This window comes from Oncorhynchus clarkii, chromosome 24, assembly GCF_045791955.1.
Source record: "Oncorhynchus clarkii lewisi isolate Uvic-CL-2024 chromosome 24, UVic_Ocla_1.0, whole genome shotgun sequence".
NCBI lineage: Eukaryota > Metazoa > Chordata > Actinopteri > Salmoniformes > Salmonidae > Oncorhynchus > Oncorhynchus clarkii.
In genome coordinates this window covers 940,042-957,907 of record NC_092170.1, presented here as the reverse complement: position 1 = coordinate 957,907, position 17,866 = coordinate 940,042, and the positions used below count along the sequence as shown (strand labels likewise).

The window sequence follows — 17,866 nt, the reverse complement described above, 5'->3', positions numbered from 1 at the left end:
CTTCCTGGACTCTATCTGTGCTGCTGCAAGTTGGGTAGCCCCCATGATTTTCATGAGGTAGTACAGACTCAATATTATGTCCACATCATCAGTGGGGCCTGTGGTTCTGGACACGGCACGCTCTCTAAACCCAGATAAGTGAACATACTGTGAACCTTGTACATACTTATCAATCATCAGTGAGATGGATGTTCTATACAGAGTCCTTTTACTCTTGGTGCTGTTGCCCCCAATTAAAACCTAATGTTACATTTCTAGTTTTCAGCTTGTTGAATTCTGTGTTACCATTTGGGTATTTATATTCTGTTGCATCCTTTGGTGGATAGAAAGACGTCCCAGGGACTCATCTGGACTAAGTTAAATGGTGAGTTATCCCACTCTGTCCTTTGTCGACGAGTTGCGAAAACTAAAGAGAACGTTGGGTTATGGATGCAGTGGTGTAAAGTACTGAGGTACAAATACTTTAAAGTACTACTTAAGTTGTTTTTGGGGATATCTGTACTTTACAATTTATATTTTGGACTACTTTTACTTCACTATATTCCGGGAGAAAACAATGTACTTTTTACTCCATACATTCTCCCTAAGACCCAAAAGTACTTGTTGCATTTTTTATGCTTAGCAGGACAGGAAAATGGTCAAATTCACGCACTTATCAAGATAATATCCCTGGTCATCCGTGCTGCCACTGATCTGGCAGATTCATGAAACACAAATGCTTCATTTGTAAATTGTGTAATATAAGGAATTTTTTATTATTTTTACTTTTATTAGTTAACTATATTTTAGCAATTACATTTATCTTTGATACTTAAGTACAGTTGCAGTCGGAAGTTTACATACACTTAGGTTGGAGTCATTAAAACTCATTTTTCAACCACTCAACAAATTTCTTGTTAACAAACTATAGAAGCTTTTGGTAGGCTAATTGACATCATTTGAGTCAATTGAAGGTGTACCTGTGGATGTATTTCAAGGCCTACCTTCAAACTCAATGCCTCTTTGCTTGACATCATGGTAAAATCAAAATAAATCAGCCAAGACCCCAGAAAAATAATTGTAGACCTCCACAAGTCAGGTTCATCCTTGGGAGCAATTTCCAAAAGCCTGAAGGTACCACGTTCATCTGTACAAACAATAGTACACAAGTATAAACACCATGGGACCACGCAGCCGCCATACTGCTCTGGAAGGAGACACGTTCTGTCTCCTAGAGATAAATGTACTTTGGTGCGAAAAGTGCAAATCAATCCAAGAACAACAGCAAAGGACCTTGTGAAGACGCTGGAGGAAACAGGTACAAAAGTATCTATATCCACAGTAAAAAGAGTCCTATATCGACATAACCTGAAAGGGCGCTCAGCACGGAAGAAGCCACTGCTCCAAAACCGGCATAAAAAAGCCAGACTACGGTTTGCAACTGCACATGGGGACAAAGATTTTACTTTTAGAAGAAATGTCATCTGGTCTGATGAAACAAAAATAGAACTGTTTGGCCATAATGACCATTGTTATGTTCAGAGGAAAAAAGGGGATGCTTGGAAGCTGAAGAACACCATCTCAACCGTGAAGCACGGGGGTGGCAGCATCATGTTGTGGGGGTGCTTTGCTGCAGGAGGGACTGGTACACTTCACAAAATAGATGGCATTATGAGACAGGAAAATTATGTGGATATATTGAAGCAACATCAAGACATCAGTCAGGAAGTTAAAGCTTGGTCGCAAATGGGTCTTCCAAATGGACAATGACCCCAAGCATACTTCCAAAGTTGTGGCAAAATGGCTTAAGGACAACAAAGTCAAGGTACTGGAGTGTCCCAACTAAAACCTAAATTCTATAGAAAATGTGTAGGCAGAACTGAAAAGCGTGTGCGAGCAAGGAGGCCTACAAACCTAACCACAAACCTGGTTACACCAGCTATGTCAGGAGGAATGGGCCAAAATTCAATCAACTTATTGTGGGAAGATTGTGGAAGGCTACCCGACATGTTTGACCCAAGTTAAACAATTTAAAGGCAATGCTACCAAATACTAATTGTGTGTACTGTATGTAAACTTATGGGAACTTACTGGGAATGTGATGAGAGAAATAAAAGCTGAAATAAATAATTCTCTCTACTTTTATTCTGACATTTCACATTCTTAAAATAAAGTGGCAATCCTAACTGACCTAAGACAGGGAATTTTTACTAGGATTAAATGTCAGGAATTGTGAAAAACTGAGTTTAACGGTATTGGGCTAAGGTGTATGTAAACTTCCCAACTTCAACTGTAGCTACACAAGGAAATTAGCTTGAGGAAGAAAAATGTAAGCTTAAAGACTAAGATTTGTGGAATTTTGCTAAAAACTCTAGTTCAAATGAATTATTTGAAGCGATAGTAACTGATGTTTATTTAAAGCATTTTTTTTGTTTCATGTATGACCTCCAATGAGTTGAAATATAACTGCAAACCAATGATTTTAATATTATGTGAGGGAGATTACAAGTCTTTGCTGTCATTGTGTTGAGTGGTCAAATCAATGTCTTGGAAAGCCATTCAGCATTCAAACGTTTCAATACCAGATACCGGAAAAAAACAGATACAGAATAACATAAATGCCAACTTCTTTACATACTTAAAGTGAAAGATAAAACAAGACAAGCACTTGAATGAAAAAGAAAGTAATTCACCTCTAATTTGCATTTGAATGTGTTATTGTGTTTCACAGTTCCTTCAGAATTTGGATGGACATGATCAGAACAAGTTGTTTCCTTCAAAGTACAGTTCTGTCAATGAATCATGTAGGCTATACAAGTGGTACATTCTGATTACTATAAAGAATCAATAACCTAATCTTTAAAATCAGGAAAGTAAACAAAAAACTTCAGATATGACACAGTAGACAGAAATCAGCCATTTGGCACTAACCCATTTCTCAAATCCAATACTAAAATATGCATCTGAGTATTTATACTGTATCTACAAAGGTAAGTATACAAGTATTTGTGTACATAATTATGTGCAAAATAAAATTGAAATATCTTATTCTTTAAAAATGTTAAGTAGTAATGGACATTAAAGCTCATATTTTTGGCATATTCCATTGGAAAAATATACATTTTTAGGAAAACAAGAAATCAAATAGAATATGAAAGACATTTATCAAATAAAATATAATAGCCCTTTGAATAAGTGTCTCAAACAATATAGTAACTACAACTCAAAGATGAGAAAAATAACAATGCTGATTAAATATATTAATGTGGAATCTCCAATAGACATATTGCATAAAACAATTATCCTAATTAATACCATACTATAGCAGTCAACCCACGATTAATATACATCAAAACTATAAAGCTTAGGCAGTGCTAAAACTTTATAAAGCAGTGCCATACACATGCATAGAGACATTTTGGTTTGTGGTTGTGAAAAAGAGGGCATAAATCATTGAGAAAAGCAACAACGCAACAGTGAGTGTAGAGGTAGAAGTGTGTGCATAAGATTGACAGAAAATACATACTGGAATTGAATTTGACGAGAAAATCACCATCCAAAAAGCATGTTAATATTGTGCCCCTTTCCAATATTACTGTAATAGTTTACAGCAAAGAGTTTACACATATTGCATATATTTAACCTGGCAACACTGATCCTTTAACTCAACAATATGACGTGACCAGAAGCTGCGTTTTAACTGAAGATTTTAGAGTGTGAGTGGCTGAAGACCTCAACACCCACACGTTTCAGGCTGCCTGCATTGTAGGTGTTCTGTGCAGATTTTCAGATCGTTGAATCTTATTGATGGGTTTAATTATAACCATTTACTCTGACAAAACCTGTCTAACATTGACAGAACACAATCAATATGACTTGTGGATCATGAAATAATCAATAGGATGGCAGTGCAGCTCTGGGATCACCTTTAGCTATTCAAATGTGCACAACACTAACACTGGATCAGCTTCTGAGGTCTTGAGTTCAATTTGATGATAGGAATTACTGGTGATTTGCCCCATGGGAAACAGAATACGACCCAGGTGTTACTCCACCGGGTTAATGGGAATCTGAATGGAGGGTCTGACAAAGTAATAGTGCTATATCTTGTGTCCAGATCCTTGGCTGAGCTAGAATCAGAATCACACATGAGCCTGAACACAGATTTTGAAGTGTCTGCACAGAATCTTAACACAACCTCATACTGTGAATCATTTTTGCTTTTTCTCACAGTGCATTAACTGCATGATGATTTAGTGTCTATTTTACAATTCTGAGTAACTGCAAACAAGAAGAAAATAAATAACGATAGTACCTAACGTTTCAGCAAAACCATGTTCGTAGAAACTACATTTAATAGGAATACAACAAAATGAAGATGAACAATTTATGACATAGGCTAGCTAGGGTTTAGTTTCTGTTTAAAAGCAATTAATTTGGAAACTGGGCAACAAAAGCAGTATAGTTATTGTATGCAATAAGTTGTCTGATTCAAATATAAATACATAAAACAAGAATAACCATTTAATAATAGCAATTAAAGTGCTCATTCTTTTTGGAAATTCTTCCTGATCTACGTGGATTGCATTTGATTCTGTTTTCACTGGACATGCAGGACCGGAGAAAGTACTTGTCGGGACTGGTCTTTTGCTTATCTTCTTGTTGCTGTTCTCTGTCAAACTGTCTTTGAAGATTCAACGCTAGCTCTCTGTCCTCTCTCTCTTGCTGAACCTGTTGAATGTACAGTTCAGCCTGCGCACACTCTATATTGAAACCATCTTGGCTCTGGGATCTTGGCCTCTTGAGCCCAGACTCTGTCTCTTCCAGGTGTTTGGTCTTCTGGCTCCTCTTCTTGCCCCTCCTTGAGGTAGGTTGGTTCTGGGCACAGCTTCTATTGTCAAACTCTTTTCTCTGATCCTGTGAGTCTTTTGATTTAAGTTTGCAACTCCTAACACTGGCAATTATATCATGTGGTACTACGGTTGGATTTTGATGAATTGAAGTTGGTCCACAATGTAATTCAGGTACCACCACAGACTCAAAAGAAACCCCACATTCTTTTACAGTCTCCTCACTGGTTAAGGCTACAAATGGAGTTTGAAACTTTGTGAATTGTTTTTGATGGAAGGCTGTCTCTCCAATGGCCTGATCAAATATCAGTCTTCGTTTATTATGTATACAAGTTCTTTCATTCTCTTGCCCAGAGGAATCAGTCTTGGCACACACAACCAAGTGTTCTTTTCCCTTATTTGCTGCTGGAGCGCAGCTACAGGGCATGCCGTCCTTCTCCTCTATGGGGCTTGGTTTGAAGACAAGGTCCTCGTTCATGGGGTTGGTCAAGGTACCCTTCGAGGTCACTTTGACAGACTGACGGTCCACCTCTATCTGCTTCCATTTCTGTAGGATAGTAGGGCTCGCTTCATAGCTGGTGGGCCTTTCCAGGCTGCGGAATAAGTTCCGGGGGGTGGACTTCACAATTGTGGGTTCCATCACTCGCCCGTCAGGTAGTCGCTTTGGTGGGGTGCACGGTGAACACACTATTGGCTTGAAGTGATTCAGCTCCTCAGAAATACTGTCATTGCTCTCAGGGCTAATGGACCTCTCCTGTTTCGACTGGGGGAGCATAAAAGGTGTTGATGACGCCATGATGACGCCTCGCCAGATATGCCTCTTGTCTTGGACAATGATGGGTGCCGAAAGAGATCGGCTGTTCTCAGAGGACAGAAGGATTCCTGCATTGTAGCTGTGAGCAATACTTGCCTGTACAGAGACAACAAATCAACAAAAAAAAGGAAGATCAATGTTTTAAAGGTCATGAACAGTCAGAATCATATTTTTCTTGAAATTTGAATGAAACCAGATGAAAGTATTACAACCAAAGCATGAAAAATTACTGTTGGTTCTACATTGATCAAGTTTGATGTTAAAGTTACTTGTCCCCTCCCCCATCTCAAACACTTAGATTCAAGAGGGGGGATTATTAAAGGGATATGGTGACATCACTAATGTTCCCTTAAATTCTAGGTCTTGTGAGCGTAAACTTGAACATTGTGAGAATTTTGTGCATCTTCCAGCTTGCGTTTACAGTGGACACTAAGGCACTAACACCTTACAGTTTTAGACAGTAGCCAAAAGGCTATTTGAGCATAATGTAGACCTACCAACAAAACCAATGGAGCAAATTCTATAACATTTTCACATGGAAATAGCTTTTATTTCTAGGATATAGCCTACACAGTATGTGGTGTTCAATGCAGGCCTACATTGCATGAGACTTTAAAAAACGTTTTTACATTATGAAAGTCTTGACATTAATTACTTTTTACTTAGTCTAACACCATGGGCCAAATAGGTGACTGTAAATTGCATTGTATGATGCAAGAAACCACTTTACAACATAATACAGAAAATTAGACAATGTAGACTTATTATCCTATTGGCTTATTTGCATATTCAAGCCGGTCTCAAACACAACACTGCCCATTTAATTAAGACATAAGCTTTTTACCTGACTCGCTTTTCAAAGACAGCTTGAAATGTAGCCAACAGGTTTTATGCTCTTGTAGGAAGCAGTAACTCCCCATTGCTGACCTATCCTTATCTATAACTGGGCTAATAACTCGCTAACTAGCATAGAATATCAACAAATGTTTACATGCATAACTTTGATCTGAAAAGCCCAGTACCCTCTTGAGTGTAGGGGGCAGTATTTTGATGTTTGGATGAAAAACATACCCAAATGAAACCGCCTATTTCTCATGCCCAGAATCTAGAATATGCATATAATTGTCAGATTATGATAGAAAACACTTTAAAGTTTCCAAAACTGTCAAAATATTGTCTGTGAGTATAACAGAACTGATATTGCAGGCGAAAACCTGAGGAAAATCCAACCCGGAAGTGTTGTTTTCCTGGAAGCTCTCTGTTCCATAGCCTGCCTTCGCTCCATTTAATTAATTTGCAGGTGATTTAAAGACCCCTCATGGGCTACCCGCCTGAATTCTACTCCTTTGCGCTCTGGCTATCCCTACAACAAAATCACAGACTCAATCTTGCAAAGTTAGATTTGTTTTGGTTTGTTGCATTGAAAAGGAACTGATATAATGTTGATTCGATCCCAGAAAAAACTTTAATCTATATTGTGCAAACTAATGGGGTGAACTCAGTTAAGTTCAATCTCTTGTGCCTCTGCGAGGCCTGGCATTTCTTCTGCCCATCAGTTCTGGAGGAGGTGCGCGGCCTTGCACAGGCACAGCTTAGAGGGAACATTGGAAATTAACCTAACTCTCATTTTAATGCACCAATGGTAACATGATATCTTACCTAATTTAAATTAGTACCGCTTTGTAACCAACAGCGTAGAAGGCGTGTTTGCAGAAGGCCGTGGTTTATGTACAATGCCATCAGAAAGTATTCATACTCCTGGACTTATTCCACATTTTGTTGTGTTACAGCCTGAATTCAGAATTGATTTAATAGATATATTTATTTTCTAACCCATCTACACACAATACCCTAACATGACAAAGTGAAATTTTAGCAATTATATTGAAAATGTGATGCATGACCAATAGTATGTGGACACCTGCTCGTCGAACATCTCATTCCAAAGTCATGGGCATTAATATGGAGTTGGTCACCCCTTTGTTGCTTTAACAGCCTCCACTCTTCTGGGAAGGCTTTCCACTAGATGCTGGAACATTGCTGCGGGCACTTGCTTCCATTCAGCCACTACAGCATTAGTGAGGTGGGGCACTGATGTTGGGCGATTAGGTCTGGCTCGCAGTCGGCATTCCAATTCATCCCAAAGGTGTTCGATGGGGTTGAGGTCAGGGCTCTGTGCAAGCCAGTCAAGATCTTCCACACAGATCTCGACAAACCATTTCTGTATGGACCTCGCTTTGTGCAATGGGAAATTGTCATGCTGAAACAGGAAATGGCCTTCCCCAAACTGTTCCCACAAAGTTGGAAGCACAGAATCATCTAGAATGTCATTGTATGCTGTAATGTTAAGATTTCCCTTCACTGGAACTAAGGGGCCTAACCCGAACCATGAAAAACAGCCCCATACCATTATTCCTCCTCCACTAAACTTTACAGTAGGCACTATGCACTGGGGCAGGTAGCGTTCTCCTGGCATCCGCCAAACCCAGATTCGTCCGTTGGACTGCCAGAGGGTGAAGGGTGATTCATCACTCCAGAGAATGCGTTTCCACTGATCCAGAGTTCAATGGCGGCAAGTTTTACACCACATGGTTATCTTAGGTTTGTGTGCGGCTGCTAGGCCATGGAAACCTGTTTTATGAAGCTCCCATTGAACAGTTATTGTGCTGACGTTGCGTCCAGAGGCAGTTTGGTACTCAGTAGTGAGTGTTGCAACCGAGGAAAGACGATTTCTACCCACTATGAGCTTCAGTACTCGGCGGTCCCGTTCTGTCAGCTTGTGTGGCCTACCACTTCACTGTTGTTGCTCCTAGACATTTACACTTCAAAATAACCACACTAACGGTTGGCTGGGGCAGCACTAGCAGGGCAGAAATTTGACAAATTGACTTGTTGGAAAGATGGCATCCTATGCCATGTTGAAAGTCACTGACAATCCACTCATTTGAAGGGGTGTCCACATACACCAGAAGTCGGAAGTTTATATACACCTTAGCCAAATACATTTAAACTTAGTTTTTCACAATTCCTCACATTTAATCCTAGTAAAACTTCCCTGTCTTAGGTCGGTTAGGATCACCACTTTATTTTAAGAATGTTAAATGTCAGAATAATAGTTGAGAAATTGATTTATTTCAGATTGTATTTCTTTCATCACATTCCCAGTGGGTCAGAGGTTTACATACACTCAATTAGTATTTGGTAGCATTGCCTTTAAATTGTTTAACTTGGGTCAAATGTTTCATAGTCTTCCACAATAAGCTTCCCACAATAAGATGGGTGGATTTTGGCCCATTCCTCCTGACAGAGCTGGTGTAACTGGGTCAGGTTTGTAGGCCTCCTTGCTCGCACACACCTTTTCAGTTCTGCCCACACATTTTCTATAGGATCGAGGTCAGGGTTTTGTGATGGCCACTCCAGTACGTTGACTTTGTTGTCCTTAAGCCATTTTTCCACAACTTTGGAAGTATGCTTGGGGTCATTGTTCATTTGGAAGATCCATTTGCGACCAAGCTTTAACTTCTTGACTGATGTCTTGAGATGTTGCTTCAATATATCCACATCATTTTCCTGTCTCATGATGCCATCTATTTTGTGAAGTGCAGTCCCTCCTGCAGCAAAGGACCTCCACAACACGATGCTGCCACCCCCGTGCTTCACGGTTGGGATGGTGTTCTTCAGCTTGCAAGCGTCCCCCTTTCTCCTCCAAACATAACGATGGTCATTATGGCCAAACAGTTCTATTTTTGTTTCATCAGACCAGAGGACATTTCTCCTAAAAGTAAAATCTTTGTCCCCATGTGCAGTTGCAAACCGTAGTCTGGCTTTTTTATGCCGGTTTTGGAGCAGTGGCTTCTTCCGTGCTGAGCGCCCTTTCAGGTTATGTCGATTTAGGACTTGTTTTACTGTGGATATAGATACTTTTGTACCTGTTTCCTCCAGCATCTTCACAAGGTCCTTTGCTGTTGTTCTGGGATTGATTTGCAATTTTCGCTACAAAGTATGTTCATCTCTGGGAGACAGAACACGTCTCCTTCCTGAGCGGTATGGCGGCTGTGTGGTCCCATGGTGTTTACACTTGTTCATCTGTACAAACAGTACGCGTGGTACCCTCAGGCATTTGGAAATGAAATGAAAGGATGAACCAGACTTGCGGAGGTCTACAATTAGTTCTGAGGTCTTGGCTGATTTCTTTTGATTTTCCTATGATGTCAAGCAAAAAGGCACTGAGTTTGAAGGTAGGCCTTGAAATACATCCACAGGTAAACCTCCAATTGACTCAAATGATGTCAATTAGCCTATCAGAAGCTTCTAAAGCCATGACATCCTTTTCTGGAATTTTCCAAGCTGTTTAAAGGCACAGTCAACTTAGTTTATGTAAACGTCTGTCCCACTGGAATTGTGATACAGTGAAATAATCTGTCTGTAAACAATTGTTGGAAAAATTACTTGTGTCATGCACGAAGTAGATGTCCTAACCGACTTGCCAAAACTATATTTTGTTAACAAGAAATTTGTGGAGTGGTTGAAAAACAAGTTTAATGACTCCAACCTAAGTGTATGCAAACTTCCGACTTCAACTGTTTATACAAAAGTAATTAATTTACAGTATTAAGTATTCATACCTCTGAGTCGATGCATGTTAGAATCACCGTCAGCAGCTATTATAGTTGTGAGTCTTTCTGGGTAAGTCTCTAAGAGCTTTGCACACCTGGATTGTACAATATTTGCACATTATTATTTTTCAATTCTTCAAAATCTGTCAAGTTGGTTGTTGATCATTGCTAGACAGCCATTTTCAAGTCTTGCCACAGATTTTCAAGACGATTTAAGTCAAAAATGTAACTAATCTCATCAGGAACATTCAATGTCGTCTTGTTAAACAACTCCAGTGTATATTTGGCCTTGTATTTTAGGTTATTGTCCTGATGAAAGGTGAATTTGTCTCCCAGTGTCTGTTGGAAAGCAGACTGAACAAGGTTTTCCTCTAGGATTTTGTCTGTGCTTAGCTCTATTCTGTTTCCCTTTATCCTAAAAAAAAAACGACCTATTCTTTGCCGATGACAAGCATACCGATAACATGATGCAGCTACCACCATGTTTAAAAATATGACGAGTGGCACTAAGTGATGTGTTGTTTTGGATTTGCTCCAAACATAACACTTTCTATTCAGGACAAAAAGTTAATTTCTTTGTCATTTTTAAAAAAAACTTTAGCGCATTATTGCAAACAGGAGGTATGTTTTGGAATATTTTTATTCTGCACAGGCTTCCTTCTTTTCACTCTGTCATCCATCCTCAGTTTTCTCCTATCACAGCCATTAAACTCTAATTGTTTTAAAGTCACCATTGGCCTCATGGTGAAATCCCAGGGAGGTTTCCTTCTTTTCTGGCAACTGAGTTAGGAAGGACGCCTGTATCTTTGTAGTGACTGAGTGTATAAATACACCATCCAAATTGTAAATAATAACTTCACCATGCTCAAAGGGATATTCAATGTCTGCTTTTATTTTTTATACCCATCTACCAATAGGAACCCTTCGTTGCAAGGCATTGGAAAACCTCCCTTGTCTTTGTGATTGAATCTGTGTTTGAAATTCACTGCTTGACTAAGGGACCAGTCACTGCTCGACTGTGGGGGTACAGAGAAGAGGTAGCCATTCAAAACTGGACAGAGTCCATTGCAACTTATGTGACTTGTTAAGCAAATGTATACTCCTGAACTTATTTAGGCTTGCCATAACAAAGGGGTTGAATACTTATTGACTCATTTTAAAGGAAAGAGATTGGAGAACCATCCAGAAGGACAACCATCTCCACAGAGGAACTCTGGCGCTCGGTCAGAGTGACCATCGGGTTCTTGGTCACCTCACTGACCAAGGCCCTTCTCCCCCAATTGCTCAGTTTGGCCGGACGGCCAGCTCTAGGAAGGGTCTTGGTGGTTCCAAATTTCTTCCATTTAAGAATGATGGAGGCCACTGTGTTCTTGGGGACCTTCAATGCTGCAGAAATGTTTTGGTACCCTTCCCCAGATATGTGCCTCGACCCAATTCTGTCTCGGAGCTCTACCGGACAATTCCTTTGACCTCATGGCTTGGTTTTTGCTCTGACATGCACTGTCAACTTATAATAGACGTGTGTGCCTTTCCAAATCATGTCCAATCAATTGCATTTTCCACAGGTGGACTCCAATCAAGTTGTAGAAACATCTGAAGGATGATCAATGGAAACAGGAGGCACCTGAGCTCAATTTCGAGGCTCATAGCAAAGGGTCTGAATACTTAAGGAAATAAGGTATTTATGTTTTTGTATTTTTAATAAATGTGCAAAAAAATCTAAAACCCTGCTTTTGCTTTGTCATTATGGGGTATAGTGTGTAGATAGAATAAGGCTGTAATGTAACAAAATGTGGAAAAATGTCAAGGGGTCTGTACTTTCCAAATGCACTGTATGTCTCCCCTTTCATCTGTGTCTGGTGTTAGCTAGTTACTGGCTAGCTAGGTCTTTAGCAAGCATGAAACAGAACGGGGAGGGGGTCGTTCAAAACTATGATACCGTTGTCATGTAAACACATCCGTTAGTGAGGCTGTGAACCGATTCAAGAGCGGCATGCCAATTTCAATGTTGTTTGAGTTCCTTTGTGTAACACCAAATTTGTTTGAGAAGATTTTACTGCATCCAAGTTTCTTGACCTCGGTGTTTCAAAGAGCTATCAGTCAATGTGAATATAAGCTCCCCGCCCACTCAGCCTCTTTTCAAACTTCCTGGTTGTTGGCCATGAGAGAAAAATAACTCTACAATTTTGAGCATTTCTATCCCCCAATTATATTAAGGGGTCTACAGTATCTTAGTCACTCAAAAGGCTAATTTACATGGGAATCATAATTAAAAGCACAGCATCATACCTTGTCCAGTCCAGGAAGATGAGTAGATACCCTCATTTTTCGCCTTCCCTCTTCTGGATCAGTACAGCTCTGGCTTCTCTGCACCACATTGGTATGTAGACCACTGAGGGAATAGGGGACTGAGTAAATAACTGAATTAAAAGCACAAAAAAACATTCAAGGTAACATCAATTGTTCAATGTCTTTGAAAATGTATGTGTGCAAAAAATCTATATACGGCAGCATTAAGTTTTAAAAAATTGCAACATGATTATTCATTACTATTATATGAGGACATTATTACAGTTACAAGCAGCCCAAAATGTCAAATAATAACACAAACGCTGAGATCTTTGTTCTTCTAACAAATGCAGACACATTTCTGGTTCTCTTCCCAATGGGTTCTTCATTCTCCGAGTCTGACAGCAACCCATAGAACTGGAAGAGAGGGTTGTATATCTCAGCATCATATTTACACTTATTCATCAGTGTGTTGGCATAGCATTCTGAGCAACAATCCATTCACAATCTATTCAACAATCTAGTCATAAGAGAGTTACAAGATAAAACTTACAGGATCTTGAAAGTGCTTGAGAGTTCCACATCCCTCTCTGTGGTGGACTTTCCTCCTCCCCTCTTCTTTCTCTTCATTGATTGGGACCTGAAAAAGAAAAATCACTTCTTACTGATAGTAACTGAACCCAAGGGATCATTCACATAACCCGTGGTTGTTTAAAATCAATGTGTTGTGTGCCCATCTACAACAGTGGAATTTCTGATAGGAATAAGATGATGATATCAGTATATTTTTTCTCTAATCCAAGTCTCAAACACATAGGTCTTTCCTTTTGAGGGGTTTATGGGTATTGTACAATGTTTAAAAAAATATATGCACTACGGGACACAAAACCTCTACTATTGTATTTAAATAATCAACAATTGTTGTAATAACCCATATTACAATGTTGCCTTTACTTTTTGCTTTCCATACTCCAGTCGGATCTCTCCAGATTTGGATACCTGAGCAGGCGAGCGGAAAATGTCTGAGGAAAAAAAATGAAAATGATCAAAATCACTCAAAAAGATTCTGAAAACAAGAGCTGGGTCAGAAAAGTTTGGGAATCACTGTATGGAACATGTATACACACACACACACACAAAAAAAAAATATATATATTACAGTTAAAAACCCCCCAGACAGTACAGATGGTGTCAATAGAGTAGTACCTCCCACAAAAAGCGCCACAAGTCTGGGCAAGTCACAGTGAAACTTTCTATGCCTAGACAAGTCGGGTATATCAAAACTGACTGGTCTGGTTATTCAGCCTTGTACAAGAGCCTATTGGTTATATGGAATGGCCATCATTCCATATAATGAGAGGCCGCACAGCGCCGAGTCGAATAGCATTTGTTACAATGTAACAGAACCGTTCTAATTCCAAATAATATCGTTGTAACAACAAAGTAACACACTATTGTAAATGTGAAGAAAAAAACAAACATGAAACTGTATGCACTGCAGTGGTGTTGCCAACATGGAATGACCGCACCACTGTCAGTTACAATGTTTGCCGCGAATAAAAACGATAAGCCTATATGTTTTCCTACTTTGTGTTCGTGGTCATAACCTATACTTGGAAACAAATTAAGAGGACTGAACAAAAACCTTACGACATACACAAATGTATGTACCCTAACCCAATACAACCCCAAACAGCCTAAAACTGAATTGTAATAATTGTTGTTATCAAAAAAGCATACCTTCTCCACCAGTCTCACAGTCTCTCTGCTCCATTCTCATCTTGCATCGTTGTGGGTAACTCTGTCGAACCATTTCCCAGAGTTCGATGTTAACTAGGCTTTTCTCCCGGGACTGTTTACGGGCCCAGCTGGATACTCGCAGCCGGCAGAGGGGACAGCACAGACTGGTGAATTCAACTGTCCGCTTGAAACAGTGCAGACACACCGAGTGGCTACATGGCATAGTTACGGGCTCTAATAAAATGTCCGAACAAACCGGACACCTTGCCTCCTCCAACGTCAGCAGCTGTGAATGTGTCCGAGTTTTCAGCATATCGGCGGGCCTGGCTTTGCATTTGTGCCCCAATCCACTGGTGGATCTGACGGACCCTGTCGCCGCCATTTTCATTGGTCTCTCCCTACCAAAGATGGTGGATAAATTAAGAGAGGTTACTCAGGCCGTTTACCATGGAATACAAGTAACAGTTCTGGTCTGCTTAAGGGGGTGGTTCCATAGACAACAGTGCGATAGCAGCTGGTTCTGGTCTAATTAGTTCATTGAGCCATGCACAGACCTTTTGGGGAGAATGTGCTCGATATATAAAAAGGGCACCCAAATTCGCCCTACCGCGATCACGGACTTGTTGAGCAATTATCACAAGAGAAAGCAGCACAAACTGATGAGTAAAGTATTTAGCAAAACTATTTTGAACTGTAATAAATGCTGCACTTATTAACAATGATCAACACAATTACAGTCAAAATAGAAGCGTGTAAGAAATACTGTAGCCTATCATTACCATATCTAACCCAACATGAGTTGCCACTATCCTGTACTCAAACATTTAGACCAGCGACCCCCAAAAGCAAGTCGTAAAAAAAATTGTGAGGAGCACAATCGCTGTCCAAATGTATAGCCTGTCATTACAGCCATAAACAGTGATGCATTTTGAAAACTTGGCTGCAGAAATACAATGCGTTTTACACCTGCATTTGGAGATGAAACTCATTAATGTTAGCATACAATATAGAGTAGGGATATAGCATGTCCAGAGCAAGGAAAATCATTCTGCCTACTTGTAGCAGATGTTGCAGGATTGGATGGAAAACATGTTGTCTGCACCATGCCATCACTTTGGAGGGCAACCTGTCTGCATAGTGCAAGTTCAACGTGCCAGCCGTTAAACCCTGTTCTTTCTCACAAATAATGTAATAAAGTCGCCAGAATATGTTACATCTTCATCCCAAAATATTACAATTTTACAGCTGTTTATCGTTAGTTATATAGCCAGTAGCCACCCAAACTATGTATATCTGAAATATAAAAAATTATCTATCAAATTGTCAGGTAGCCTATTGTTCTGGCTGAGTGAGTAGTAGATTTCTCAAATGTATTTTATATTTATGATGAAGTAGGCCTACTCTGTTTTTGCCAGGAAAAACGGGAGGAAATAAAACAAGTTATTTCTGGTCGCTAATCTGGATACAAAAAACCCGTTTTTGCGCGCCAATGATGATGAATAATCATTGGTCAATAATCATTGGTCAACAATCAAGATGTGCGTTTTGGTTCTCAAGCGTAGATGATAATTTAACGATGACTTGCTTGCAGTGGGTTAAGAACAATAAGGACACAAAAATGTATAGCATTTGTTTTATACCACTACCGAAAAGGGCACTGGAAGGACAAAGGGGCATTTGCTTTGCACAGGTAGAGCCCTATCTATGCACGTGCCTGATTGACTGTAATTTAACCAGAAAAAAATTAGGGAGTGGGTTGTCTCGCTTCCTCTTCAGTCTTTGTCCCATCTCTAGGTTTGAAAACAATCCCCGCCCAGTCACTCAATGCATCAACGGCAGCAAAGGCATACAAATTGGGTGTGCTTGATTTAGCTTGCCGGATGAGCGGAGTTCGCACCTTGGAATAGCCTACACGTGCCGAGCCCAAGTGCAGAGTTTCCCAAACTCACTCCAAAGGGTGCACGTTTTGGTTGTTGGTTTAGCGCTACACAGCTGATTCAAATAATCAACTAATCATCAAGCTTCGATAATTTGAACTAGCTGTGTAGTATTAGGACAGAAAAACAAAACATGCACCCCTTTGAGTTCCCAGGACCGAGCTTTGGAAATTCTGCCCTTGTGCAAACTCCACCTACCGAGCAAGCTACAGGTAGGCTACTAAAAAAACATATAGAGTACCACAGTATGAGTCACAGTACACAGAAAACCTAGCGGTCAAACAAGGAAATGGTTCCAATCGTTTTTCTACCATAAATTTTTCCCATTGGGATTGTAGTAACACTTAAAATAAGCACAGTGTTTTGTGTAGGTTTACCCTGGTGTGACGTTTTGATACCATGTAAATCTCTCTAGGACAACTTGACTTTTATTATTCACGTTTTACCGGTGGCATGCACATGCAGTTTCTGTCATTTGATTGATCTCAATCAGCTTCATGGGAATAGCTTATGCATTTCAATGTTCTTGATTTACTGTTTCGTGAGTGAATTAGAGCAGGTGATGTTAAAGCTATTAGCCTTTCTTGTATTTTGTTTCAATCAAAGCATATACTGTATCCTGCATAGTGGCTCAGAGTTTTGGTGTATGATATATATTTTTTGACTATTCAGCTTCAGTTAACCATCCTAAAATAGCATTATAAATTGGTTGTTTTTGGCGTAACAGTAATGTTATAGGCCTGCTATATTATTCAGTTTGGTTATATAAAATACTAATTAATCGTAATGTGATCTCTCCAGACATTGATTCAGCTTTGATGTAACTTTACTAAACGAGCACCATTGTGAGAATCTTCTATTTGTAATAATAATGATCAGTGATGAGTTGGACTATTAGGCATAGGCAACCGATCTTGATGAGTTATTGATTGGAGCGCCCTTCCTGGTTCTAAAAGGACAGCGCTAAACAAACTTTGATTTGATTAGCTTGAACACATGGTTACAATATACCTATTACAGAATAAAAAGAGGGATGAACTAACAAATCATGTAATTTATTTGCATAGATTTAATCATCAAATCAATTGACCGAGTAGTGAACATAAATCATTACTACAAAGAATTGCAGGAAAACAAGCTTTTTGTGTGGTGTATTCATGCATCTCAATAAACTATAACCTAAATGCAATTCACAAAAAAATAGGGGTTGTTTATGATTTCGAAGGACCAATAAAAAGGGATAAACAACTTAGGTGCTGAATTTTAGTCCGGTAGCAACCACCACAGGGTGTCCATTCAGAACACGAGGAAGCAGTAGTTCAAGGGTTTAATGAGGATCCGCACAAGCATACAACATCACTCTCTCTGGTACTAATTGTAGTTCTGTAATGAAAAGAGAACTTAGGCTATAGCACAGTATGGGGAAAAATATGTCAACATGCCAACAACTAAACAGGCTATGTGGACCCAAACACATGCTAGATGCACAAAGAACAATAGAGCAATGTAGAAATATCTACACATTATAAAACATAATAAGCATGAGCGATCTACAACTGAAAATAGCCTAGCACCACAGACAAATGCTAATCGCTAAATAGTAATGTATTCCGGATGACAATGCTAATGCTAGTGTGAGTA

General features: G+C 39.6%; 1 protein-coding gene across 1 annotated transcript; it reads right to left on the bottom strand.

Moving 5' to 3' along the window:
* Positions 1-2,367: 2,367 nt before the first annotated feature.
* On the bottom strand, positions 2,368-14,694 carry LOC139382886 (ring finger protein 169). The gene is made up of 6 exons (XM_071127136.1): positions 14,289-14,694; positions 13,503-13,570; positions 13,102-13,188; positions 12,871-12,965; positions 12,549-12,651; positions 2,368-5,739 (listed from the first exon to the last, which is right to left on the bottom strand). Exons 1-6 carry the CDS (start codon positions 14,674-14,676, stop codon positions 4,504-4,506), a joined length of 1,977 nt encoding a protein of 658 aa, XP_070983237.1. The 5' UTR covers positions 14,677-14,694; the 3' UTR covers positions 2,368-4,503.
* Positions 14,695-17,866: the final 3,172 nt, after the last annotated feature.

Excerpts from the sequence above, each read along its gene's own strand:
- LOC139382886 (XM_071127136.1), bottom strand. The coding sequence starts at position 14,676 with ATGAAAATGGCGGCGACAGGGTCCGTCAGATCCACCAGTGGATTGGGG. Across the intron at positions 12,966-13,101 it reads TCAAGCACTTTCAAGATCCT|TTCTATGGGTTGCTGTCAGA; the intron begins GTAAGTTTTATC and ends CCTCTCTTCCAG. Across the intron at positions 12,652-12,870 it reads AGAAGAACAAAGATCTCAGC|TGGTCTACATACCAATGTGG; the intron begins GTTTGTGTTATT and ends CTATTCCCTCAG.